This window comes from Salmo salar, chromosome 07 (genome assembly GCF_965601325.2).
Source record: "Salmo salar chromosome 07, fSalSal1, whole genome shotgun sequence".
Taxonomy (NCBI): Eukaryota; Metazoa; Chordata; class Actinopteri; order Salmoniformes; family Salmonidae; genus Salmo; species Salmo salar.
The window spans coordinates 25,757,857-25,785,000 of NC_138297.1; the positions used below are offsets into that span (position 1 = coordinate 25,757,857).

Here is a 27,144-nt window from a genome sequence, read left to right on the forward strand (position 1 = left end):
GTCTCCCTGTAGCGCTGTCTTAGGTGTCTCACAGTACGGACATTGCAATTTATTGCCCTGGCCATATCTGAAGTCCTCATGCCTCCTGCAGCATGCCTAAGGCACGTTCACGCAGATGTGCAGGGACCCTGGGCATCTTTCTTTTGGTGTTTTTCAGAGTCAGTAGAAAGGCCTCTTTAGTGTCCTAAGTTTCCATAACTGTGACCTCAATTGCCTACCGTCTGTAAGTGTCTTAATGACCGTTCCACAGGGTGCATGTTCATTAATTCATTAATTGTTCATTGGGAAACAGTGTTTAAACCCTTTACAATGAAGATCTGTGAAGTTATTTGGATTTTTACGAATTATCTTTGAAAGGCACGGTCCTGAAAAAGGGGCGTTTCTTTTTTTTGCTGAGTTTAGTAGTTATGTTCTCGATGTGCACACACACACACACTCACACACATTCACACACACACACACTTTGTATGTGAGAGTGTGAGCCCCCATTCCTCTGTCTCACTTATCCTTTCCTCATTGATTAGTTCAGCTTCTAAACGTGGGAATAGTTAGAAGTTCACAGTCTCACTCACATCGTCCTACAGCACCCTGAACACCCCTGTGGAATAGAGAGGGAGAGAGAAGACGTGAGTAGAGGGAGGATAGGTGGAGAGAGAGCAGCGGTAGAGAGAGAGGGAGGAAGGGTGAGAAAGTGAAAACTAATTAAAGTTTAGTTTTAATTGCGAGTTCTGCTGGTTGCTGGTGGGAATTCTCTGATTCCAAGTGGGATAACCTTCCCAGGTGTGTGGAAGAATTAGAGAGGGGAGGCGGGGGAGAGACGTCAAACTAGGTCTCCATGCTCCATATGGTTTCTTTCTTTCTCCCTCTGTCTCCCTCCCTCTCGGCTTCTCTCTCTCTCCCTCTCTTTCTATTCTCAGGTTAAACCGAGTTGTAATAATGACAATTACAACAATACTGAATGAACACTTATTTTAACTTAATATAATACATAAATAAAATCAATTGAGCCTCAAATAAATAATGAAACATGTTCAATTTGGTTTAAATAATGCAAAAACAAAGTGTTGGAGAAGAAAGTAAAAGTGCAATATGTGCCATGTAAGAAAGCTAACGTTTAAGTTCCTTGCTCAGAACATGAGAACATATGAAAGCTAGTGGTTCCTTTTAACATGAGTCTTCAATATTCCCAGGTAAGAAGTTTTAGGTTGTAGTTATTATAGGAATTATAGGACTATTTCTCTCTATACGATTTGTATTTCATATACCTTTGACTATTGGATGTTCTTATAGGCACTTTAGTATTGCCAGTGTAACAGTATAGCTTCCGTCTCTCTCCTCGCTCCTACCTGGGCTCGAACCAGGAACACATCGACAACAGCCACCCTCGAAGCAGCGTTTCCCATGTAGAGCAAGGGGAACAACCACTCCCAAGTCTCAGAGCGAGTGACGTTTGAAACGCTATTAGCGCGCACCCGCTAACTAGCTAGCCATTTCACATCGGTTACACCAGCCTAATCTTGGGAGTTGATAGGCTTGAAGTCATAAACAGTGCAATGCATTGCAAAGGGCTGCTGGCAAAACGCACAAATGTGCTGTTTGAATGAATGCTTACGAGCCTGCTGGTGCCTACCATCGCTCAGTCAGACTGCTCTATCAAATCATAGACTTAATTATAATATAATAAACACACAGAAATACAAGCCTTAGGTCATTAATATGGTCAAATCCGGAAACAAAACATTTATTCTTTCAGTGAAATACGGAACCGGTCCGTATTTTATCTAACGGGTGGCTACGTAAAATTCTGGCAAATTAGTTCGCAACGAGCCAGGCAGCCCAAACTGTTGCATATACCCTGACTGCGTGCAATGAACGCTAGAGCAGTGACACAATTTCATGTTTGCAGGCAATATTAACTAAATATGCAGGTTTACAAATATATACTTGTGTATTGATTTTAAAGAAAGGCATTGATGTTTATGGTTAGGTACATTGGTGCAACAACAGTGCTTTTTTCGCAAATGCGCTTGTTAAATCAACACCCGTTTGTCGAAGTAGGCTGTGATTCGATGAGAAATTAACAGGCACCGCATCGATTATATGCAACGCAGGACACGTTAGATAAACTAGTAATATCATGAACCATGTGTAGTTAACTAGTGATTATGTTAAGATTGATAGTTTTTTATAAGATAAGTTTAATGCTAGCTAGCAACTTACCTTGGCTTCTTGCTGCCCTCGCGTAACAGGTAGTCAGCCTGCCATGCAGGCTCCTCGTGGACTGCAATGTAAGGCAGGTGGTTAGAGCGTTGGACTAGTAACCGGAAGGCTGCAAAAACGAATCCCCGAATCCCCCCTGAACAAGGCAGTTAACCCACGTTCCTAGGCCGTCATTGAAAATAAGAATGTGTTCTTAATCTGACTTGCCTAGTTAAATAAAGGTGTTAAAATATAAACATTTTTTTTTTTTTAAATCGGCAAATCAGTGGCCAAAAATACCGATTACCGATTGTTATGAAAACTTGAAATCGGCCCCAATTAATCGGACATTCCGATTAATCGGTCGACCTCTAGTTGACTCTCGTGGTTGGGTGACTGTTTGGTTTGTTGGGCTTTGTGTGCATGCAAGTGTGCTCCAACTGCTGCACAGTGCACACCCAATAGGCCTGGCCACATCAGGGGTGTGTACGTACAGATTTGTATGTGGGTATGGTACTGTATGTGTGTGTATGGTACTGTATGTGTGTATGGTACTGTATGTGTGTATGGTACTGTATGTGTGTATGGTACTGTATGTGTGTATGGTACTGTATGTGTGTGTGTTGTATGGTACTGTATGTGTGTGTGTTGTATGTGTGTATGGTACTGTATGTGTGTGTGTGTTGGATGTGTGATTGGTACTGTATGTGTGTGAGTTGTATGTGTGTATGGTACTATATGTGTGTGTTTAGTGTGCTGGTACAGTGGCTTAAAGTATTCACACCCATTGTTTTTTGTCCACATTTTGTTGTGTTAACGCCTGAATTTAAAAAGGATTCAATTGATATTTTTTTGTCACTGGCCTACACACGATACACCATAAGGTCAAAGTGGAATCTTTTGAAATTTGTATAAATAAATACAAAAGCTGAAGTGTCTTGTGTCAATAAGTAGTCAACCCCTTTGTTATGACAAGGCTAAATAAGTTCAGGAGTTAAAATTTGTTTAACAAATCACATAATAAGTTGCATGGACTCACTGTGCAATAATAGTGTTTAACATGATATTTGAATGTCTACCTCATCTCTTTACCCCACACATACAATTATCTGTAAGGTCCCTCAGTCGAGCAGTGAATTTCAAACACAGATTCAACCACAAAGACCAGGGAGCTTTTACAATCTTTCTCAAAGAATGGCACCTATTGGTAGATGAGTAAAACAAAATGTATTAGACATTGAATATCCCTTTAAGCATGGTGAAGTTATTAATTACACTTTAGATGGTGTATCAATACACCTAGTCACTACAAAGATACAGGCGTCCTTCCTAACTCAGTTGTCGGAGAGGAAGGAAACCGCTCAGAGATTTCACCATGAGGCCAATGGTGACTATAAAACAGTTTAATGGCTGTGATAGGAGAAAACTCAGGATGGATCAACAACATTGTAGTTATTCCACAATACTAACCTAATTCATAGAGTGAAAAGAAGGAAGCCTGTACAGAATATAAAATATTCCAAAACATGCATCCTGTTTGCAACAAGGAGTTAAAGTAATACTGCAAAGAATGTGGCAAAGCAATTCACTTTTTGTCCTGAATACTTTTTTTAATTACATTTTTATTTCACTTTTATTTAACCAGGTAGGGCAGTTGAGCACAAGTTCTCATTTACAACTGCAACCTGGTCAAGATAAAGCAAAGCAGTGTGACAAAAACAACAACACAGAGTTACACATGGGATAAACAAACGTACAGTCAATAACACAGTAGAAAAATCTGTACACAGTGTGTGCAAATGAAGTAAGGAGGTAAGGCAATAAATAGGCCAACAGTGGCAAAGTAATTACAATTTAACAATTTACACTGGGGTGATATATGTGCAGATGAGGATGTGCAAGTAGAAATACTGGTGTGCAAAAGAGCAGAAAAACAAAAACAAGATGATGTAGGTAGTTGGTTGGATGGGCTATTTACAGATGGGCTGTGTACAGCTGCAGCGATCGGTAAGCTGCTCTGATAGCTGATGCTTAAAGTTAGTGAGGGAGATATAAGTCTCCAACTTCAGTGATTTTTGCAATTCGTTCCAGTCATTGGCAGCAGAGAACTGGAAGGAAAGGCGGCCAAAGGTGTTGGCTTTGGGGATGACCAGTGAAATATACCTGCTGGAGCGCGTGCTATGGGTGGGTGTTGCTATGGTGACCAGTGAGCTGAGATAAGGCAGAGCTTTACCTAGCAAAGACTTATAGATGACCTAGAGCCAGTGGGTTTGGCAACGAATATGTAGCGAGGACCAGCCAACGAGAGCATACAGGTCGCAGTGGTGGGTAGTATATGGGTCTTTGGTGACAAAATGGATGGCACTGTGATTGACTGCATCCAATTTGCTGAGTAGAGTGTTGGAGGCTGTCTTGTAAATTACATTGCCGAAGTCAATGATCGGTAGGATAGTCAGTTTTACGAGGGTATGTTTGGTGGCATGAGTGAAGGAGGCTTTGTTGCGAAATAGGAAGCCGATTCTAGATTTAATTTTGGATTGGAGATGCTTAATGTGAGTCTGGAAGGAGAGTTTACAGTCTAGCCAGACACCTAGGTATTTGTAGTTGTCCACATATTCTAAGTCAGAACCGTCCAGAGTAGTGATGCTGGACGGGCGGGCAGGTGCGTGCAGCGATCGGTTGAAGAGCATGCATTTAGTTTTACTAGCATTTAAGAGCAGTTGGAGGCCACGGTTTGGTGGTTTGTAAACACAGTGTCCAAAAAAGGGCCAGATGAGACTGCCAGAGGTCCTGACAACAGACCCTCCGATTTGACACACTGAACTCTATCTGAGATGTAGTTAGTGAACCAGGCGAGAATACAAAGTGTTATGTTTGGGTCAAATCCAATACAACACATTACTGAGTACCACTCTCCATATTTTCTCGTATGTTATGGGTGTGCTAGTAATCGTTAAGGAATGGGACGTTTTTCAGGATAAAAAATAAACGGAATGATGCTAAGCACAGGCAAACTCCTAGAGGAAAACCTGGTTCAGTCTGCTTTCTACCAGACACTGGGAGATGAATTCACCTCTCAGCAGGACAATAACATAAAACTCAAGGCCAAAGAGACACCGGAGTTGGTTAATGTAACTTTATTTAACTAGGCAAGTCAGTTAAGAACAAATTCTTATTTACAATGACGGCCTGGGAACAGTGGGTTAACTGCCTTGTTCAGAACGACATATTTTCACCTTGTTAGCTCGGGGATTTGATCTAGCAACCTTTCCGGTTACTGGGCCTACAATCTAACCACTAGGCTACCTGCTGCTTACCAGGAAGACAGTGAATGTTCCTAAAAGGCTGAGTTACAGCTTTGACTTAAATCTACTTGAAAATCTATGGCAAGACCTGAAGATGGTTGTCTAGCAATGATCAACAACCAATTTGTCAGAGCTTGAAGAATTTTGAAAAGAATAATGGGCAAATGTTGCACAATCCAGGTGTGCAAGGCTCTTCCAGATTTACCCAGAAACACTCACAGCTGTAATCACTTCCGAAGGTGCTTCTACCACGTATTGACTCAGGGTTGTGAAGACTTATGTAAATGAGATATTTCTGTATTTCATTTTCAATATATCTAAATGTCTAAACTTGTTTTCACTTTGTCATTATGGGATATTGTGTGTAGATGTGTGAGAGAAATGATTTAAGCAATTTTGAATTCATGCTGTAACAACAAAATTTGGAATAAGTCAAGGGTAATGAATACTTTATGACGGCACTGTATGAATGTCATGTGTAGTTGAGTGTGTGTGTGTGTGTGTGGTTTTGCATGTGCGCCTGAATGTGTTTGTAGTTCTATCTGTGTACAATATACTGTATATAGCATGTCACTGTACTTCTGCACGTGACATTAAAACTTAAAACTCTCCCCGACCCATATGTATTTTAGTGTACTGTACTGTATTCCATAGCATTGTGTACCATAGTGCAGCTACAGCATGCATTGCATACTGAGTATAAATTACACTTCTAAAAATACCCTGTAAACCAGTTCACCCCCTCCTTACGCCCTGGGCCGGATAACTCTCTCCCTGCTCGGATCGCTCCACCCTGTCATGAAATGCAAGCTGTTCCTGTTGTACATTCCACATGCTAAAGGAATGAACCAACTCCCCAAAGAAGAGGGGGGACTCCATTTTTTTGTCCCAAGGTAGCCCCTTGTATAAACGAGAAGATTCCTAGCTAACTCCTATGTGAGGTTAGGTGTGTAGTTTAGACATGGAAAGGAGTTGTGTCATTGTTTTGTTGGGCGTTCCCCAAGACTCTGTCCCGAGGCCCCTTTCATTTTGCTTTGTTGTGTGTATATTTGTGTGTGTCTGTGTGTGTCTGCACAAGTGCATGCGGTTGTGTAGTGTGTTCGCATTGAAGCGTGCCCGCGTTTGTGTGTGTGGCCCCAGGCTGTTGTCAGGCAGATCTGAGTTAGCCCAGCTGGCTCGAGTGTAGGTAGCAACGTACCTCCTGAAGGATGAAAAGAGGAGGAAACAGAGCACGCGCATTCCTCAACGCACACTAAACATGGCCACAGGGGAACTGCAAGCACAGCAAGACTTCTCCTCCCTTCCCTCTTTCCTCCCACTCTAACACGTATATCTCTCTCTCTTTCTGTCTCTCCCTGTTTCATACTCCTCACCCCCCCTTTCCCTAATACCCCTCTTTCTATCTCTATCTCTCTCTGCCTGCTGCCAGACTATAGCAGGGAGATGATCTCGGGAAGAATTCCAGAATGTTGGAATCCAGGGGATTATGCTTAGAAGGAAATCTTGAATGATGGAATATTTAAGATTTAGCAGAAATGTTTTGGCTTTTTGCTGTTTGGCTCTTGTGAGTGTGATGTCATTATTATGACATATGACCAACCCCTAATCCCATACATACACACATAAACACACACAAACACGCTCAGATAAACAGGCGCTTAGTGTAAACAGGAAATGCTGGGGTTCCCGTGTGTTTCCGCAGATGTTCTTTGTTGTGAGCTCATGTATGGATGAGATGGTCAACTACATTATGTACAGTGCCTTCAGAAAGTATGCCACTTGACTTATTCCACATTCTGTTGTTCCAGCCTGAATTCAAAATGGATTAAATAGATGTTTTTCTCTCACTCATCTACACACACTAATCCATAAGTGAAAACAACATGTTTTTAGAAATGTTATAGAAATGTGAAATGTACATAAGTATTCACACCCCTGAGTCAATCACCTTTGTCAGCGATTACAGCTGTTAGTCTTTCTGGGTAAGTCTCTATAGAGCTTTGCACACCTGGATTGTACAATATTTGCACATTATTCTTGGAAAAAATGATTCAAGCTCTGTCAAGTTTGTTGTTGATCTTTGCTAGACAGCCATTTTCAAGTCCTGACATACATTTTCAAGCCGATTTAAGTCAAAACGAACTATTCAGGAACATTCAATGTCGTCTCGGTAAGCAACTGCAGTGTATGTTTGGCCTTGTGTTTTAGGTTATGGTCCTGCTGAAAGGTGAATTTGTCTCTCAGTGGAAAGCAAACTGAACCAGGTTTTCCTCGAGGATTTTGCTTGTTCTTAGCTCTATTCCGTTTCTTTTTATCCAAGAAAAAACTCCCTTGTCCTTGCCGATGACAAGCATACCCGTAACATGATGCAGCCACCGGCGTGCTTGATAATATGAAGAGTGGTACTCAGTGATGTGTTGTGTTGGATCTGCTCCAAACATAACGCTTTGTGTTCAAGACAAAGTTAAATTCTTTGCCAATTTTTTTTGCAGTTGTAATTTATTGCCTTATTGCAAACAGGATGGATGTTTTGGAATATTTTATTCTGTACAGGCTTCCTTCTTTTCACTCTGTCATTTAGGTTAGTGTTGTGGAGTAACTACAATGTTGATCCATCCTCAGTTTTCTCCTATCACAGCCATTAAACTCTAACTGTGTTAAAGTCACCACTGGCCTCATAGTGAAATCCCTGAGCGGATCCCTTCCCCTCCGGTAACTGAGTTAGGAAGGACGCCTGCATCTTTGTAGTGACTGGGTGTATTGATACACCATCCAATATGTAATTAATAACTTCACCATGCTTAAAGGGATATTCAATGTATTTGTATTTATTTTTACCTATCTGCCAATAGGTGCCCTTCTTTACGAGGCATTGGAAAACCTTCTTGGTCTTTGTGGTTGAATCTGTGTTTGAAATCTGTGTTACTGAATATGGTATGTGTGGGGTACAGTGATGAGGTAATCATTCAAAAATCATGTCAAACACTATTATTGCACACAGAGTGAGTCCATGCTACTTATTATGTGACTAGTTAAGCAAATGTTGACTCCTGAACTTATTTAGGCTTGCCATAACAAAGGGGTTGAATACTTATTGACTCAAGACATTTCAGCTTTTCAGTTTTAATTAATTTGTAAAAAAAATAAATAAAAAAAAAATAATAATCTCAAAACATAATTCTACTTTGACATTATGGTGTATTGTTTGTAGGCCAGTGACACAACATCTCCATTGAATCTATTTTAGGTTCAAGCTGTAACACGACAAAATGTGGTTAAAGTCGAGGGGTGTGGATCCTTTCTGAAGGACCTGTAAGTGAGGCTACATGACCGTAGTTTTGTATGGCTATGCTGAGGGAGTACAGGCTTCATGTATAGGCTTCTACTGTACAACTGAGGCTGAGGATAAGTGACTGTGTGTGTGTGTGTGTGTGTGTGTGTGTGTGTGTGTGTGTGTGTGTGTGTGTGTGTGTGTGTGGTGTGTGTGTGTGTGTGTGTGTGTGTGTGTGTGTGTGTGTGTGTGTGTGTGTGTGTGTGTGTGTGTGCGCGTGTGTGCGCGTGTGTGTCTGTGTCTTGGCTGGCTAAGTGGAGGGCATAATGGCTGTCTCCACTAGCAGCAGTAATCAGTATAACTCTTGGATGCTCATTAGGGGTGTGTGTGTGCGTGCGTGCCCGCTGAATAACTATCAGAGGTAAGCAGAGGACTGCTCTTAGAACCGTAGCATTATTAGTCTGGACGGACCAGCATACCTAGTCACACACACCCACACACACCCTGCCTACAGTTATGTTCAATGTGCTGGGCGTTAGTAGTGCAACAGGGTGTGTTGCAACGGAACGAAACCAGTTTGTTTACTCATCTAAGTCATGAAACTGACTTTCCTACACTTCCCTAGAAGCTACACTTCAGTATGTACACAACATGCTAAAGGTCTCTTACCATCAGATTCTGGCAGTGTGTTATTCAAAGCTGTTGTGTGTTTGTGTTACAGGTACAGGCGATACCTGGCCCACGCAGGTACACACCCACGCACAGAACACACGCGGTGGGAGGACAACACTGTGGCAGGTGAGAGGAATAGAGGTGTGTGTGTCCTAATAGACTAGCACTGCTGTGTTGGTTGGCTGAGCCAGGAGCTGGAAATGGGCTGAGAGTCCCTTGTTGAAACCAGACATCCCATTGTCCACCCCCCACACACACACACACACACACACACACACACACACACACACACACAGGCACAGACACACATTCACTTAAAGACTCACATGTACTGTACACACACCTGCTGTGTTCCTTGGAGAAATGCTGAGCTCCATTCTGTCTCTATTCAGGGGAGACAGAGGAGAAGAGTGGGAGGAGGGAACGGAGCATGCGGAGTGGGGGGAGGAGGGAGGGAGTCAGTCACTCAGACAGGTATTCACACAGCTCAAGTCATGCTGGGAGGGAGGGAGGGATAGAGAGGGGGAGAGGGAGTGATAGAGAGGGAGGGAGGGAGGGGGAGGGATGGAGAGGGAGGGATGGAGAGGGAGGGATAGAGAGGGAGGGAGGGGGAGGGATGGAGAGGGAGGGATGAGAGGGAGGGAGGGAGGGAGGGGGAGGGAGGGAGGGAGGGAGGGGGAGGGATGGAGAGGGAGGGAGGGGGAGGGATGGAGAGGGAGGGAGGGAGGGAGGGGGAGGGATGGAGAGGGAGGGAGGGAGGGAGGGAGGGGGAGGGATGGAGAGGGAGGGAGGGAGGGGGAGGGATGGAGAGGGAGAGGGAGTGATAGAGAGGGAAGGATGGAGAGGGAGGGAGGGAGGGAGGGAGGGAGGGAGGGAGGGAGGGAGGGAGGGAGGGAGGGGGAGGGATGGAGAGGGAGGGAGACAAAGAAAAACAGATGATAAAGTAGAAGGAGGAGGCAGACGGAGAGATGAATAGTGATAGCCAGCTCTGTATTCTCCTGTCACCTCTCCCCTCTCCCCCCCCTTGTTCTCCCCTTTCTTTGTGAACAGATGGGTGGAGGTATCCGATTTGAATGAAAGACGATTGAAAAGGAGGCTATGAAAAGACCACGACCAACAGCCAGCTCCATACACACACCTTCACAATCATTATCACACACTCACTATCACACACTTTTGCTCGAACATGTGTAGCCTACCTGCATTAACACACACATACACATTCAACCTCTCTCTCTCTCTCTCTCTCTCTCTCTCTCTCCTCTCTCGCCTCCCTCTCTCTTTGTTCAGGTTGCTGTAGTGCTTTGCCTGCTGTTCTCCCACTAGACAGTCTGTCTGATGGGGTTGTGATGTATTACATGTCAACATGACATGTTTCAGACATGTTGTGTTCTGCACACTCAGCTTTGTGGATCAACCAGCTCTTGAAGAACCGCTGTAACCCCTAAAGTGAAGTGAGTGTGTGTCCGTGTGTGTGTGTGTGTGTGTGCTGTATGAGAACGTGTCTGATATTTGGTCCTCTATAGGTTGCTCTCTGGTTGGACAGGCTTTACATTCATCCACCTGTCATCAACAGCATTGTACACAGACACACACACGCCGCACGCACACACACACGCACACTTAAGACTTAGTGATGAGACGTTGTGTTTTGACAGAGAGGCAGATGAATTAGATAAATAGGAGGAAGAAAGGGATGAGAGACAGAGAGAAAAGGGAGGGGGGGGGCTGCCATTGAAAAGAAGGCCATTTGTACTGATTGTGAATTCATCACATCTACTATCACTCATGATAGATCGGTAGTATCTATACAGAGGATGTCTTTCTCTCTACCATATGACATGATGACAGCGAGAACCAAAGGGAATGGGATACAGGACATTTTTGGAAAAGAGAGAGTGGTTGCGAGAGGGGGAGAGAGAGAATACTAGAGGGAGAAGGAGAGAGGGAGAGAGCTGGAGAGGGACAGAGAATACTAGAGGGAGAAGGAGAGAGGGACAGAGAATACTAGAGGGAGAAGGAGAGAGGGACAGAGAATACTAGAGGGAGAAGGAGAGAGGGAGAGAGAATACTAGAGGGAGAAGGAGAGAGGGACAGAGAATACTAGAGGGAGAAGGAGAGAGGGAGAGAGCTGGAGAGGGACAGAGAATACTAGAGGGAGAAGGAGAGAGGGAGAGAGAATACTAGAGGGAGAAGGAGAGAGGGAGAGAGCTGGAGAGGGACAGAGAATACTAGAGGGAGAAGGAGAGAGGGAGAGAGCTGGAGAGGGACAGAGAATACTAGAGGGAGAAGGAGAGAGGGAGAGAGCTGGAGAGGGACAGAGAATACTAGAGGGAGAAGGAGAGAGGGACAGAGAATACTAGAGGGAGAAGGAGAGAGGGACAGAGAATACTAGAGGGAGAAGGAGAGAGGGAGAGAGAATACTAGAGGGAGAAGGAGAGAGGGAGAGAGAATACTAGAGGGAGAAGGAGAGAGGGAGAGAGCTGGAGAGGGACAGAGAATACTAGAGGGAGAAGGAGAGGGAGAGAGAATACTAGAGGGAGAAGGAGAGAGGGAGAGAGAATACTAGAGGGAGAAGGAGAGAGGGAGAGAGCTGGAGAGGGACAGAGAATACTAGAGGGAGAAGGAGAGAGGGACAGAGAATACTAGAGGGAGAAGGAGAGAAGGAGAGAGGTGGAGAGGGACAGAGAATACTAGAGGGAGAAGGAGAGAAGGAGAGAGGTGTCGTGAGGAATAGCGCTGATACCAGTGCTAATTGAACACAGCTGTAACTCGTTAAACATTAATTGCCAATTAATCAGACTGCCTGCTCCCAGTTGAGTATACCTTTAAAAAAAGAACAGAGAGAATGAGGGAATGAAAAAAAGATGAAAAAAAAGACAGAAATTGAATTATTTATGGCGTCAAGAGGAAAGCCTGTTTCAGTCTTCCTCTCTCTCTATTTCAGTGGCTCTCTGCTTCCTTCTCTCCATTAATCTAGTTCTTTCTGCCTCTCTTTCTCTCCGCTTCCCTCCTTTCATTCCCGTCTGCAGTCCTTCCTCTCTGTGGAGTGAGGGATCCTATAAAAGAGGAAGTGCTCCAGGGGAAAGGGGGATGAGGAGGAGGAAAGGAAACTGAAAGAAGGAAGAATGTATAGGACGGGGCATTGACTCACGCTTGAATGTGATTGGGAAGTATGTGTGGTGGGACTGGGCGTGAGCAGGGTTGCGTGTCGCCGGTGTGTCTGTGCATAGTGCCTGCTGTAGACACCTGTGTGTGTGTGTGTGTGTGTGTGTGTGTGTGTGTGTGTGTGTGTGTGTGCACGTGTAAATCAAATCAAATTGTATTGGTCACATACACATGGTTAGCAGATGTTAATGCGAGTGTAGCGAAATGCTTGTGCTTCTAGTTCCGACCATGCAGTAAAATCTAACAAGTAATCTAACAAATTCACAACAACTACCTTATACACACAAATGTAAAGGGATGAATAAGAATATGTACATATAAATATATGGATGAGCGATGGCCGTGAGGCACGGTCAAGATGCAGTTCGATGGTATAGAATACAGTATATAGATATGAGATGAGTAATGTAGGATATGTAGACATTATTAAAGTGGTGTTATTTAATGTGACTAGTGATATCTTTATTAAGTCTGTTTATTAAAGTGACCAAAGATTTGAGTCTGTATATTGGCAGCAGCCTCTATGTTAGTGATGGCTGTTTAACAGTCTGATGGCCTTGAGATAGAAGCTGTTCTTCAGTCTCTCGGTCCCAGCTTTGATGCACCTGTACTGACCTCGCCTTCTGGATGATAGCGGGGTGAACAGGCAGTGGCTCGGGTGGTTGTTGTCCTTGATGATCTTCTTGGCCTTCCTGTGACATCGGGTTCTGTAAGTGTCCTGGAGGGCAGGTAGTTTGCCCCCGGTGATGCGTTGTGCAGACCGCACTACCCTCTGGAGAGCCTTATGGTTGTGTGCGGAGCAGTTGCCATACCAGGAGGTGATACAGCCCGACAGGATGCTCTCGATTGTGCATCTTGTTTGAGTGTTTTCAGGTGACAAGCCAAATTCTTCAGCCTCCTGAGGTTGAAGAGGTGCTGTTGCTCCTTCTTCACCACGCTGTCTGTGTGGGTGGACCATTTCAATTTGTCCGTGATGTGTACGCAGAGGAACTTAAAACTTTCCACGTCGATGTGGATGGGGGGCTGCTCCCTCTGCTGTTTCCTGAAGTCCACGATCATCTCCTTTGTTTTGTTGACGTTGAGTGAGATGTTATTTTCCTGACACCACACTCTGAGGGACCTCACCTCCTCCCTGTAGGCTGGCTCGTCGTTATTGTTAACCAAGCCTACCACTGTAGTGTCGTCTGCAAACTTGATGATTGAGTTGGAGGCGTGCATGGCCATGCAGTCATGGGTGAACAGGGAGTACAGGAGAGGGCTGAGAACGCACCCTTGTGGGGCCCCAGAGTTGAGGATCAGCGGGGTGGAGATGTTGTTTCCTACCCTCACTCCCTGGGTGCGACCCGTCAGGAAGTCCAGGACCCAGGTGCACAGGGCGGGGTCGAGACCCAGAGTCTCGAGCTTAATGACGAGTTTGGAGGGTACGATTGTGTTAAATGCTGAGCTGTAGTCGATGAACAGCATTCTTACTTAGGTGTTCCTCCTGTCGAGATGGAATGAGGGCAGTGTGCAATGTGATGGCGATTGCATCGTCAGTGGACCTATTGGGGCGGTAAGCAAATTGGAGTGTGTCCTAGGGTATCAGGTAGGGTGGAGGTGATATGATCCTTGACTAGTCTCTCAGAGCACTTCATGATGACAGAAGTGAGTGCAACGGGGCGATAGTCATTTAGTTCAGTTACCTTAGCTTTCTTTGGAACAGGAACAATGGTGGCCATCTTGAAGGAGGTGGGGACAGCAGACTGGGATAGAGAGAGATTGAATATGTCCGTAAACACACCAGCCAGCTGGTCTGCGCATGCTCTGAGGACGCGGCTAGGGATACCGTCTGGGCCTGTAGCCTTGCAAGGGTTAACATGTTTAAATGTTTTACTCACGTTGGCTACAGTGAAGGAGAGCCCACAGGCTTTGGTAGCGGACTGTGTCGGTGGCTCTGTATTGTCCTCAAAGCGAGCAAAGAAGTTGTTTGATTTGTCTGGGTGCAAGACGTCGATGTCCGCGACGGGGCTGGTTTTCTTTTTGTAGTCCGTGATTGACTGTAGACCCTGCCACATACGTCTCGTGTTTGAGCCGTTAAATTGGGAACTAACCAGACCTGGGTTCAAATACTATCTGAACTCTTTCAAATACTTTGAGCATTCACTTTAGCCTGCCTGGAGTGCCAGGTGGGCGGGGTATGCACTTTTGGGCCTGTTCTATTGGTTCCATTCCATCATGCAAGCTCAATTAAGGACAGCTAAAGAATATTAAATGATTTTAAATAGTATTTGGACCCAGGTTTGGTACTATCTTCCAGCAGAGCAGACATGAGTTCCAAATGGCACCATGTCCCTATATAGTGCACTACTTTTGACCTGAGTCATGGGAATAGAGTCCCATTTGGGAAGCAGACAGGTCTGGCCTGTGGATCCAGTGAGTCTGGCTCTAACCCTGTTATAAAACTGATTACAGCAGCACTGATAACACTGTGGACTGTACACTCACTGACACACAATCACCCTCTCTCTCTCTCTCTCTCTCTGTCTCTCTGTCTCTCTCTTTCTTCTACCCTTGCTATTCAATTCAATTCAAGGGGCTTTATTGGCATGGGAAACATATGTTTACACTGCCAAAGCAAGTGGAATGGATAATAAACAAAAGTGAAATATACAATCAGAAATGAACAGTCAGCATTACACTCACAAAAGTTCCAAAAGAATAGAGACATTTCAAATGTTATATTATTGGATATGTACACTGTTGTAATGATGTGCAAATAGTTGGCTTTAAAGAGAAGACAGGCTATGTGCACACTGCCCACAAAAGGAGGAGAAACTGAGCTGCACTTCCTAGCCTGCTGCCAAATGTATGACCATATTAGAGACACATATTTCCCCTAGATAACACAGACCCACAAAGAATTTGAAAACAAAACCAATTTGTGTCCCATCACAGCAGCACGATCTGTGACCTGTTGCCACAAGAAAAGGGCAACCAGTGAAGAACACCATTGTAAATACAACCCATATTTATGCTCCCTCTCCCCCTCTCAGGCGCCAGGCTACCCATCATTACTCACACCTGTCACCATCATTACGCGCATCAGCGCTCATTGGACTCACCTGGACTCCTTCACTTTGTTGTTTTCCCCCTCTTTATCTGTCTGTTCCTCAGTTTGTTCCCCGTTTCATGTCCGCTATTTATTAAATGTTCACTCCCCTGTACTTGCTTCTCGTCTCCCAGCGTCTGTCCTTACAGAATGCTAACACCACAATTTGACACATCAGGGAGTTTTTGTTGGTGACGTCGGGTCCGGGTGCCGCTGCCGAAGGAAGCGGGCTCGTCGGGCTTCCACACTTTTAGCTGGCTCGAGAAATTTGCTTGCCTCTGTTTGCTCGTCAGGCTCCCACGTCATGCCTCAGCCGGCTCGTCAGGCTCCCACACTTCAGCCGGCTTGTCGGGCTCCCACGCTTCAACCGGCTTGTTGGGCTCCCGCGCCTCAGCGGGATCGTCAGGCTTTCACGCCTCAGCCGGCTCGTCGGGCTCCCACGCCTCAGCCGGCTCGTCAGGCTTCCACACCTCAGCCGGCTTGTCCAACTCTCAAGTCTCAGCCGGCCCGTCAGGCTCGCCCAGGTGGAACGCCGGGTTGCGCCCCTAGAGGGGGGGTACTGTCACTCCTGCTCCCGCTCCCCCTCTCTGGCGCTCAAGGGCGCCAGGCTTCCCATCATTACACACACCTGTCACCATCATTACGCTCATCAGCGCTCATTGGACTCACCTGGACTCCTTCACTTTGTTGATTGCCCCCTCTATATCTGTCTGTTCCTCAGTTTGTACCCAGTATTAATGTCGTTTTGTTTCCCCTGTCCAGACACTGTCCATGTTCTGTTTCATGTCCGTTGTTTATTAAATGTTCATTCCCTGTACTTGCTTCTCGTCTCCCAGCGTCTGTCCTTACAGCTACACCCGTTGCTGACAGGTGTACAAAATATAACACACCGCCATGCAATCTCCATAGACAAACATTGGCAGTAGAATGCCTGTACTGAAGAGCTTAGTGACTTTCAACGTGGCACCATCATAGGATGCCAACTTTCCAACAAGTCAGTTCATCAAATTTCAACCCTGCAAGTGCTGCCCCAGTCAACTGTGAGTGCTGTTATTGTGAAACATCTAGGATCAACAACGGCTCAGCCGCGAAGTAGTACGCCACACAAGCTCACAGAACTGGACCGGCGAATGCTGAAGCGCATAGCGTGTAAAAATCGTCTGTTCTCGGTTGCAACACTCACTAACGAGTTCCAAACTGCCTCTGGAAGCAACGTCAGCACAAGAACTGTTTGTCGGGAGCTTCAAAAATTGCTTTCCATGGCTGAGCAGCCGCACACAAGCCTAAGATCACCAATGCGCAATGCCAAACGTAGGCTGGAGTGGTGTAAAGCTCGCCGCCATTGGACTCTGGAGAAGTGGAAACGCGTTCTCTGGAGTGATGAATCACGCTTCACCATCTGGCAGTCCGATGGACAAATCTGGGTTTGGCCAGATGCCAGGAGAACACTACCTGGCCGAATGCAATGTGCCAACTTTAAAGTTTGGCTAGGCCCCTTGGCTAGGCCCCTGAGTTCCAGTGAAGGGAAATCTTGACGCTACAGCATACAATGACATTCTAGACGATTCTGTGCTTCCAACTTTGTGGGAAAAGTTTAGGGAGGGCCCTTTCCTGCTTCAGCATGACAATGCCCCCGTGCACAAAGCAAGGTCCATGCAGAAATGGTTTGTCGAGACCGGTGTAGAACTTGACTGGCCTGCACGGAGCCCCCATCACAACCCCATCGAACACCTTTGGGATGAATTGGAATGCCTACTGCAAGCCATGCAGACTTTTCTAGTGCCCTCGCCAATTCGTTGACATATATGTTGGAGAGGGTGGGGCTTAAGCTGCATCTCTATCTCACCCCACGGTGAGATAGGAATGCGTGTGTTTTGTGTGTTTTTTGCCAATTTTAACCGCACACTTGTTGTTTGTGTACATGGATTTTAGAATGTTGTATGTTTTTCCCCCAACACCACTTTCCATCAATTTGTATTGTAGACCCTCATGCCAAATTGAGTTAAAAGCTTTTTTTAAATCAACAAATTATGAGAAGACTTTGCCTTTGTTTTGGTTTGTTTGTTTGTCAATTAGTGTGTGCAGGGTGAGTACGTGGTCTGTCGTACGGTAATTTGGTAAAAAGCCAATTTGACATTTGTTCAGTACATTGTTTTCACTGAAGAAATGTACAAGCCTGCTGTTAATGAAAATGCAGAGGATTTTCCCAAGGTTGCTGTTGCTGTTGCCGTATATCCCACGGTAGTTATTAGGGTCAAATTCTTCTGGGGTGATCAGTCCTTAGTTTCACATTTTGGGGAATATGCCAGAGCTGAGGATGATGTTAAAGAGTTTAATTACAGGCTATTGGAATTTGTGGTCAGTATATTTTATAGTTTCATTGATGATACCATCAACACCACAGGCCTTTTTTCTCTCTCTCTCTCTCTCTCTCTCTCTCTCTCTCTCTCTACCCCCTCTCTCTGCCATCTCTTCTCTTTCCCCCTTCCCTTCTCTCTCGCTCAGCCCTCTCTTCTTGGCTGAAGCTCAAATATTACAAATGCTATTGCATATTGGCTGAGGGCCAAATCTTGCCAGTGACAAATCAATAGGATGTTAAATTACGTAAGAGACCCAAAGAGATGTCACTACTGACTGGCCCCGATCATTCCCCCGTCCTCCCTACCACTGCACTCACAGTACAGTATCTCTCTCTGTCCTCTATTCTCTCTGTCCCTCTCTCTCTTTCTCATTTTCTGTCACCAATAGTATCTCTTTTATTTATTTAGCCATGCTGGTTAAGTGTGCCTTGAATTCTAAATATATCACTGACAGTGTCACCAGCAAAGTACACCCACACCATCACACCTCCTCCTCCACGCTTCACGGTGGGAACCACAGACGCGGAGATCATCCGTTCACCTACTCTGCATCTCACAAAGACACGGCGGTTGGAACCAAAAATCTCAAATTTGGACTCATCAGACCTCAGGACAGATTTCCAACGGTCTAATGTCCATTGCTTGTGCTTCTTGGTCCAAGCAAGTCTCTCCTTCTTATTGGTGTCTCCACTCACAGTACAGTATCTCTCTCTGTCCTCTATTCTCTCTGTCCCTCTCTCTCTTTCTCATTTTCTCTCACCAATAGTATCTCTCTCTCTCTCTTTATGTCACTTATTCTCTCTCTTTCTATCACTTATTCTCTCTCTCCGCCATCCTTATAATCTCTCTCTCTCTCTCTGTGTCATTGTCAATCATAGCTTAATGATGAACCAATGTTTCTGACTGGAATCAAATGTCTGGTTGATTATATTCTGAACAAACCAAAAACCTTCCACACACAAAAAATGACTCCATAGATATCTGGAAGTGTAATGTTTACTAGAAACAAGATGTATGACATTGAATGTTTTACTTTGTACCGCAGTAAGTTGTTGTTCACTCCTCTTTTCTGTAGGAGTGGAAGGTCTGCTCTATATGAAGCTAGTTATACGTTGAACTTATTTTCCATACGGTCACCCTCTTTACGAGCCTTCCCTCTCTCTCTCTGTCTTCATGTGCTCGCTCTCTCAACGGGACGGAATTGCTGTCCGGTGCACGTGGCCGGTCTTGGGGGGCCGTGTGTGTGTGTGTGTGTGTGTGTGTGTGTGTGTGTGTGTGTGTGTGTGTGTGTGTGTGTGTGTGTGTGAGAGAGAACACGAGCAAAATGAAACATCTTCGTGTTTGGTTGAGAAAACGGAAATGTCGGGAGTGTGTGGCTAGCAGATGAACTTACACACACACACACACACACACACACACACACATTGGTGTCATCATCCTGCCACATTCATTGAAACAGTTGCAAGTACTTACAGTAGGCACAAAACTCATCAGAACTCATCAGAACACTCACAAGTACTGTTATACTATACAGTTTGTACACTAAAAAGTATTGTTATACTATACAGTTTGTACACTAAAAAGTACTGTTATACTATAAAGTTTATACACTCACAAGTGTTTCTACACCTTCTCTTATTGTGGATGATATAATATCTATATATATTGGCTGTTTCCAGATGTTATCACAGCTGCAGCGAAATGCTTATGTTTCTAGCTCCAACAGTGCAGTATTACGTAACAATACAAAACAAAACACGCAAATCCCAAAAATGTAAAGAAAGGAATTAAGAAATATCAGAATAATCAATGAATAAATGAGTCCAGAATATAAATATATGTACAGTACCAGTCAAAAATGTGGATGCGCCTACTCATTCCAGGGTTTTTATTTATTTAGCCATGCTAGTTAAGTGTGCCTTGAATTCTAAATATATCACTGACAGTGTCACCAGCAAAGCACCATCACACCTCCTCCTCCATGCTTCACGGTGGGAACCACACACGCGGAGATCATCCGTTCACCTACTCTGCGTCTCACAAAGACACGGCGATTAGAACCAAAATTCTCAATTTTGGACTCATTAGACCTCAGGACAGATTTCCACCGGTCTAATGTCCATTGCTCGTGTTTCTTGGTCCGAGCAAGTCTCTTCTTCTTATTGTTGTCCTTTAGTAGTGGTTTCTTTGCAGCAATTCAACCATGAAGGCCTAATTCACGCAGTCTCCTCAGAACAGTTGATGTTGAGATGTGTCTGTTACTTGAACTCTGTGAAGCATTTATTTGGGCTGCAATCTGAGGTGCAGTTAACTCTAATGAACTTATCCTCTGCAGCAGAGGTAACTCTGGGTCTTCCTTTCCTGTGGCAGTCCTCATGAGAGCATGTTTCATCACAGCGCTTGATGGTTTTTGTGACTGCACTTGAAGAAACGTTCAAAGTTCTTGAAATGTTCCGTATTGACTGACCTTCATGTCTTAAAGTAATGATGGACTGTCGTTTCTCTTTGATTATTTGAGATGTTCTTGCCATAATATGGACTTTGTCTTTTACCAAATAGGGCTATCTTCTGTATACCACCCCTACCTTGTCACAACACAACTGATTGGCTCAAACACATTAAGAAGGAAAGAAATTCCACAAATGAACTTTTAATTGAAATGCATTCCAGGTGACTACCTCATGAAGCTGGTTGAGAGAATGCCAAGAGTGTGCAAAGCTGTCATCAAGGCACTTGCGTACTACATGATTCCATATGTGTTATTTCATAGTTTTGATGTCTTCACTATTATTCTAATAGTAAAAATGAAGAAAAACCCTTGAATGAGTAGGTGTGTCCAAACTTCTGACTTCAACTGTAGATAATAGTGTGTAAAGACAGTATGGACAGTATATGAATAGAAAATGTGTGCAATTATATAGGACGAGACTTGATTAGAATACAGTATATAAATATGAAGTGGGTAAAACAGTATGTAAACATTATTCAAGTGACCGGTGTTCAATGACTATGTACATAGGGCAGCAGTCTCTAAGGTGCATGGTTGAGTACCGGGTGGTAGCCGGCTAGTAACAGTGACTAAGTTTCAGGGCAGGGTACCGGGTGGTAGCCGGCTAGTAACAGTTACTGAGTTCAGGGCAGGGTACCGGGTGGTAGCCGGCTAGTAACAGTTACTGAGTTCAGGGCAGGGTACTGGGTGGTAGCCGGCTAGTAACAGTTGCTGAGTTCAGGGCAGGGTACCGGGTGGTAGCCAGCTAGTAACAGTTACTGAGTTCAGGGCAGGGTACCGGGTGGTAGCCGGCTAGTAACAGTTACTGAGTTCAGGGCAGGGTACCGGGTGGTAGCCGGCTAGTAACAGTTACTGAGTTCAGGGCAGGGTACCGGGTGGTAGCCGGCTAGTAACAGTTACTGAGTTCAGGGCAGGGTACCGGGTGGTAGCCGGCTAGTAACAGTTACTGAGTTCAGGGCAGGGTACCGGGTGGTAGCCGGCTAGTAACAGTTACCGAGTTCAGGGCAGGGTACCGGGTGGTAGCCGGCTATTAACAGTTACTGAGTTCAGGGCAGGGTACCGGGTGGTAGCCGGCTAGTAACAGTTACTGAGTTCAGGGCAGGGTACCGGGTGGTAGCCGGCTAGTAACAGTTACCGAGTTCAGGGCAGGGTACCGGGTGGTAGCCGGCTAGTAACAGTTACCGAGTTCAGGGCAGGGTACCGGGTGGTAGCCGGCTAGTAACAGTTACCGAGTTCAGGGCAGGGTACCGGGTGGTAGCCGGCTATTAACAGTTACCGAGTTCAGGGCAGGGTACCGGGTGGTAGCCGGCTAGTAACAGTTACTGAGTTCAGGGCAGGGTACCGGGTGGTAGCCGGCTATTAACAGTTACTGAGTTCAGGGCAGGGTACCGGGTGGTAGCCGGCTAGTAACAGTTACTGAGTTCAGGGCAGGGTACCGGGTGGTAGCCGGCTAGTAACAGTTACTGAGTTCAGGGCAGGGTACCGGGTGGTAGCCGGCTAGTAACAGTTACTGAGTTCAGGGCAGGGTACCGGGTGGTAGCCGGCTAGTAACAGTTACTGAGTTCAGGGCAGGGTACCGGGTGGTAGCCGGCTAGTGGTGACTACTTAATAGTCTGATGGCCTGGAGATAGAAGCTGTTTTTCGGTCTCCCGGTCCCAGCTTTGATACACCTGTACTGACCTCGCCTTCTGGATGGTAGCGGGGTGAACAGGCCGTGGCTCGGGTGGTTGTTGTCCTTGATGATCTTCTTGGCCTTCCTGTGACAACGGGTGCTGTAGATGTCTTGGAGGGCAGGCAGTGTGCTCCCGGTGATGCGTTGGACTGACCACACCACCTTCTGGAGAGCCCCGCGGTTGCGGGCGGTGCAGTAGCCGTACCAAGCGGTGAGACAACACGACAGGTTGCTCTCAATGATGCGTCTGTAGTTTGTGAGGGATCTCATGGGGCCAAGCCAAATCTCTCCAGCCTCCTGAGGTTGTGAAGAGGTGCTGTTGCTCCTTCTTCACCACGCTGCCTGTGTGAAGGGGTTTTTCACCCTCTCCGCTGCGGCGCTGCGGCGCTGTCTCCTGTCGTCCACGGTCAGCTCCTTCGTTGTGTTGATGTTGAGGGCGAGGTTGTTTCCCAAGCACCGCTCCACCAGGGCTCTCACCTCCTCCCTGTGTAGACTGTCTCATCGTTGTTGGTAACGTGCTGCATCCATACGTTGCAACACTTATAACCCTCTTGTAAGACAAAAATATATACACACACACACACACACACACACACACACACACACACACACACACACACAATTGTTTTATAAGAGCAATCCCGGGTTATCAGTGTCTTCTCTTTCTCAGGAGAATGGCTCAGTTGAGGTAAACCAGTGTTAAATAGTTTAATCTAAAACACCCATTAATACGACACCGAATAGAGAGAGAGATGTGACGTGACCTGTGACCTGTTGCCAGGCACAAACACCCTTGTAAATACAACCCATATTCATGGTTATTTATTTTCCCTTTTGTACTTTAACCATTTGCACATCGTCACAACACTGTATATAGACATTATATGACATTTGTAATGTCTTTATTCCTCAGGAACTTTTGTTCATTTCTGATTGGGTTTTTGGCAATGTAAACATATGTTTCCCATGCCAATAAAACCCTTTGAATTGAGTTGAATTGAAATTGAGAGAGAGAGAGAGAGAGAGAGAGTGAGAGGGTGAGTGAGAGGGTGAGTGAGCGAAGAGGCTCCTTCCTCTCTCCAATCCCATCTGTTTGACACACAGATAAAGAGAGGGAGGGAGATGGGGAACGGGCGAATGAAATGAAAACGAGGCCAGAGCCTGGCTGAGAGAGGAGAGGAGAGGAGGAGGAGGAGGGTGATCAGAGAAGAGGGGGAGGGGCTGTTCAGCGAAAGGCGGGGGGGGGGGGACTGGGACGAGAGAGAGGCAGGCTGGGGGGTTGGGCTCCAGGATCTGTGGTGTGTGTGTGTGTATGCTCTGTTCCTTTCCTTTCTTTGTTTGACTACTGAGTGGAAAAAAAGCGAGACAGAAAAAGAGTGTGTGTGTGTGTGTGTGTGTGTGTGTGTGGGAGAGAGAGAGAGAGAGAGAGGGTGAGTGAAAGAGGGAGAGAACGGAAAGAGGAGATCCAAAGCGAGAAGCACACACTTTTTTTCTGGAAGAGAGAGAGAGACAAAAACACAATTCTATTTATGTATCAATTGTCTTCAATTTTTTTTACCCTGCAGGCTTCTGACACCAGTGTCGAGTTGGGGGGCTGGTTGTGTGTGTTTTTGTTGTTGTTGTGTGCATCGGTTCGTCGCTCAGTGTGTGTGGGGGGGACTTGGTTCCTGGCCCCCGTCCGTCTGGTTTAAAGGGAACAGAAGGGAAAACAAAGCTAAGGCTGTAGCCGCTGCTGGAGCTAGCCTGCCTTCGCTGCTCTGCTCTGCCCTAGCTAGCTAACACAACACAACAACCTGGATATTACTACCGCCTAATCAGCGCCGCAGCCTAAGCCCTAACCAAGGTAAGAGCCTTCTCATTGTACACACACACTCACGCGTACACTGCTATCATTTGAACAAATTCTAGAGGTGTTTTAGCTAGCTCGCAGCTAGCACCAAGGGTAGACAAAAGCAAGCTAGCAGGAGAAAGTTGCTGTGCAGGGGAGAGAGAGACTGTGTGTGTGTGTGAGAGATTGTTCGTCAGCTGGGTGGTAATGTGTTTATGATGCTGGCTGTCACTGACTTCTACCCGCTGGTGTTGGAAACACAAAAGTACTTTATTTTTCCTTCTCTTTCTCTCCCTCCCTCGCCGCTTCTCTGTCTTTCTCGTTCACGCTTTCTTTCTCTCCCTCGTTCTCTGTCCCCTGCTCTTTCTTTCTCGTGCACTCAGTGGAGGTTCCTCTGTGATTTAAATGCCAGCTTGCACAAAAGACTTTTCTCTCTCTCTCTCTCGCTCGCTTTCTCTCTCACTCCCTCTCTCCCTCTCTTTCTCATCTAGCTGATGTGGTTGTAAATATGGATCCATGCTATGGGAGTTGCTGGCTAAGCATTAAGGAGTACATCCCTGTCCCTATACATACTGAGAGAGAGAGACTGAGAGAGAGAGAGAGACAGAGGGAGAGGGAGAGACTGAGAGAGAGAGACAGAGGGAGAGGGAGAGACTGAGAGAGAGAAAGAAATAGAGAGAGAGATGATTTTGACCCCTGATTATTGTTGTTACTCTTGTCCCGTTGACAATATTGATTCTTATTATTTTAACTATGTTAATATTGTAAATCTCCAAAGTAAGCTAATGGCAATATGTACATTGTTCCGTCATGCCAATAAAGCAAATTGAATTGAGAGAGAGAGAGAGAGAGAGAGAGAACGCCGGGGCTGGGGCTAGTAGTGAGACTGTTTGTAGCTGCTGGTATAGGTGGGTGTTTGGGGTTGTTCCGGTCACTAGTCTGCGGTCAGTGTGTGTGTGTGTGTGTGTGTGTGTGTGTGTGTGTGTGTGTGTGTGTGTGTGTGTGTGTGTGTGTGTGTGTGTGTGTGTGTGTGTGGTGTTCATTAAGTTCCCGACCCTGTACTTTAAGCCAATCCAAATTCCTAGAGAATAGAAGCACTCCTCAGTGATACACACACCTCATCAACGCAGCTGTAAACCGGTACCTACCTACCCCACTGATACACACACACACACACACACACCTCATCAACGCAGCTGTAAACCGGTACCTACCTACCCCACTGATCACACACACACACACACACACACACACACACACACACACACACACACACACACACACACACACACCTCATCAACGCAGCTGTAAACCGGTACCTACCTACCCCACTGATCACACACACACACACACACACACACACACACACACACACACACACACACACACACACCTCATCAACGCAGCTGTAAACCGGTACCTACCTACCCCACTGATACACACACACACACACACACACACACACAACTAGCAGAGCCCAAATCACTGAACCCATCTCCCCAGTGTCACTATTCAATTTGCCTCCTCTTCTCTCCTCTTCTCCTTTATGGAATTTCCTGCCCTCCCTTCTCCTCTCTCTCTTTCTCCATCACTTTGGCATCGCTTGATTCATTCCTTCATTAGCACCGGAAGTGCATCCCTCACTCTCCTCCCTCGCTCTCTCCATTTTTCCCCTTTCTCCCTGTCGGTAGTGACTCGGGCTCAGCGGTTCACGCCGGGTGGACTGCTGTGCTACTTGTGGAATAGAGCTGCATGCGCCTGTCTCCTGTGCTGACTAACGAAGCGTCATTATTGCTCTATGAGGAAACATCCACACTAATCTATTCATACAGCTGTATCTGTGCACACACTACGATACTCCAATACCTAGATTTACATAGATATTCCAGTTGGGGGTTGTATTTATAGTTTGGCATATTTTGTGGACTATATATATATATATATATATATATACTGTGGGTGATATATATTTCTGTATATTCTAGGCTAAATGTGTAGTATTTGGATATAAGTGTGTATTTCTAATCGTGCCCATACTATTGAGATATGTGGTGAAGGTGACACTGGCCTCTGGTGAGAATGTCCTTGTAGCAACAAACCATTTCCTGCACCAGGCATTATGACACGGCCGTGCTGTGGCCCCCTGTGTGTGTGTGTGTGTGTGTGTGTGTGTGTGTGTGTGTGTGTGTGTGTGTGTGTGTGTGTGTGTGTGTGTGTGTGTGTGTGTGTGTGTGTGTGTGTGTGTGTGTGTGTGTGTGAGCGTTCTCTCTTTGCTCTGATGGTCGTCTGTTCCCTCTGCAGATGTGCAGACACAGATGTGTGTGTGTGTGCCAACCCTCGGGCCAGTCCCCCATGGCTGAAGGGTGGATTGTGCATTCATTGGAATGAAGGCGGTGATGGTGAGGGGTGAGGAGAGAGGGGGTGAGGGGGTGGGGAGAGTGATTGAGTGTGCTGCCTGGAGAAGAAAGGGAGACAGAGGGAGAGAGAGGGGGAGGGGTGGGCTGCCTTGTGGTGTGCTTTAGCAACAGGAGGAGGAGGAATAGACAAACAGAGAGAGAGAGAGAGAGACGGCAGGGTGTGGGTTAGGGGTGTCTGGATTACAGGCTGGCGCCTGGGCTGAGGCTGGGGTTGAGGCTGAGGCTGGGGATGAGGTTGAGGTTGAGGATAGGGACAAGGCTATGGACTGGGGGGTTAGGGCTGGGAGAGGGGAGACAAGGAGACTGGATTGGAGGAAAGCCAAGTCCACATGATGGGACGGACTTCCTCGTTTGCTCAGGTTCGTCTAGATGAGCGAGAGAAGCAGACAGACAGAAAGAGACCAGATAGAGAACGAGTGTGAGGGAGAGAGAGAGAACTGAGAAACAAAGAGAGACATAAGAGAGACATAGAAACAAAGACCTACTCAAGAAGAAGACACATGATGTCTTAGATAGAGAGAGACTGGGGTTTGTTTAGTTAAGTAAATGGGTTCCAGTCGCTCCAGCAAGTCACGGTAGGGACATCTCTGTACACACACACTCTACACATCACCAAGTCACGGTAGGGACTTCTCTGTACACACACACTCTACAC

The 27,144-nt window shown here is 45.9% G+C and overlaps 1 protein-coding gene across 1 annotated transcript in view; it reads left to right on the forward strand.

The window, feature by feature from the left end:
• The window catches only part of LOC145880007 (uncharacterized), a 137,673-nt gene that overhangs the window by 63,918 nt on the left and 46,611 nt on the right, over positions 1-27,144 (forward strand). Inside the window, exon 4 of the mRNA XM_082977481.1 lies at positions 9,497-9,573. Within this exon, the coding sequence (XP_082833607.1) occupies positions 9,497-9,573 (77 nt within the window). The remainder of the gene's footprint in view (positions 1-9,496; positions 9,574-27,144) is intronic.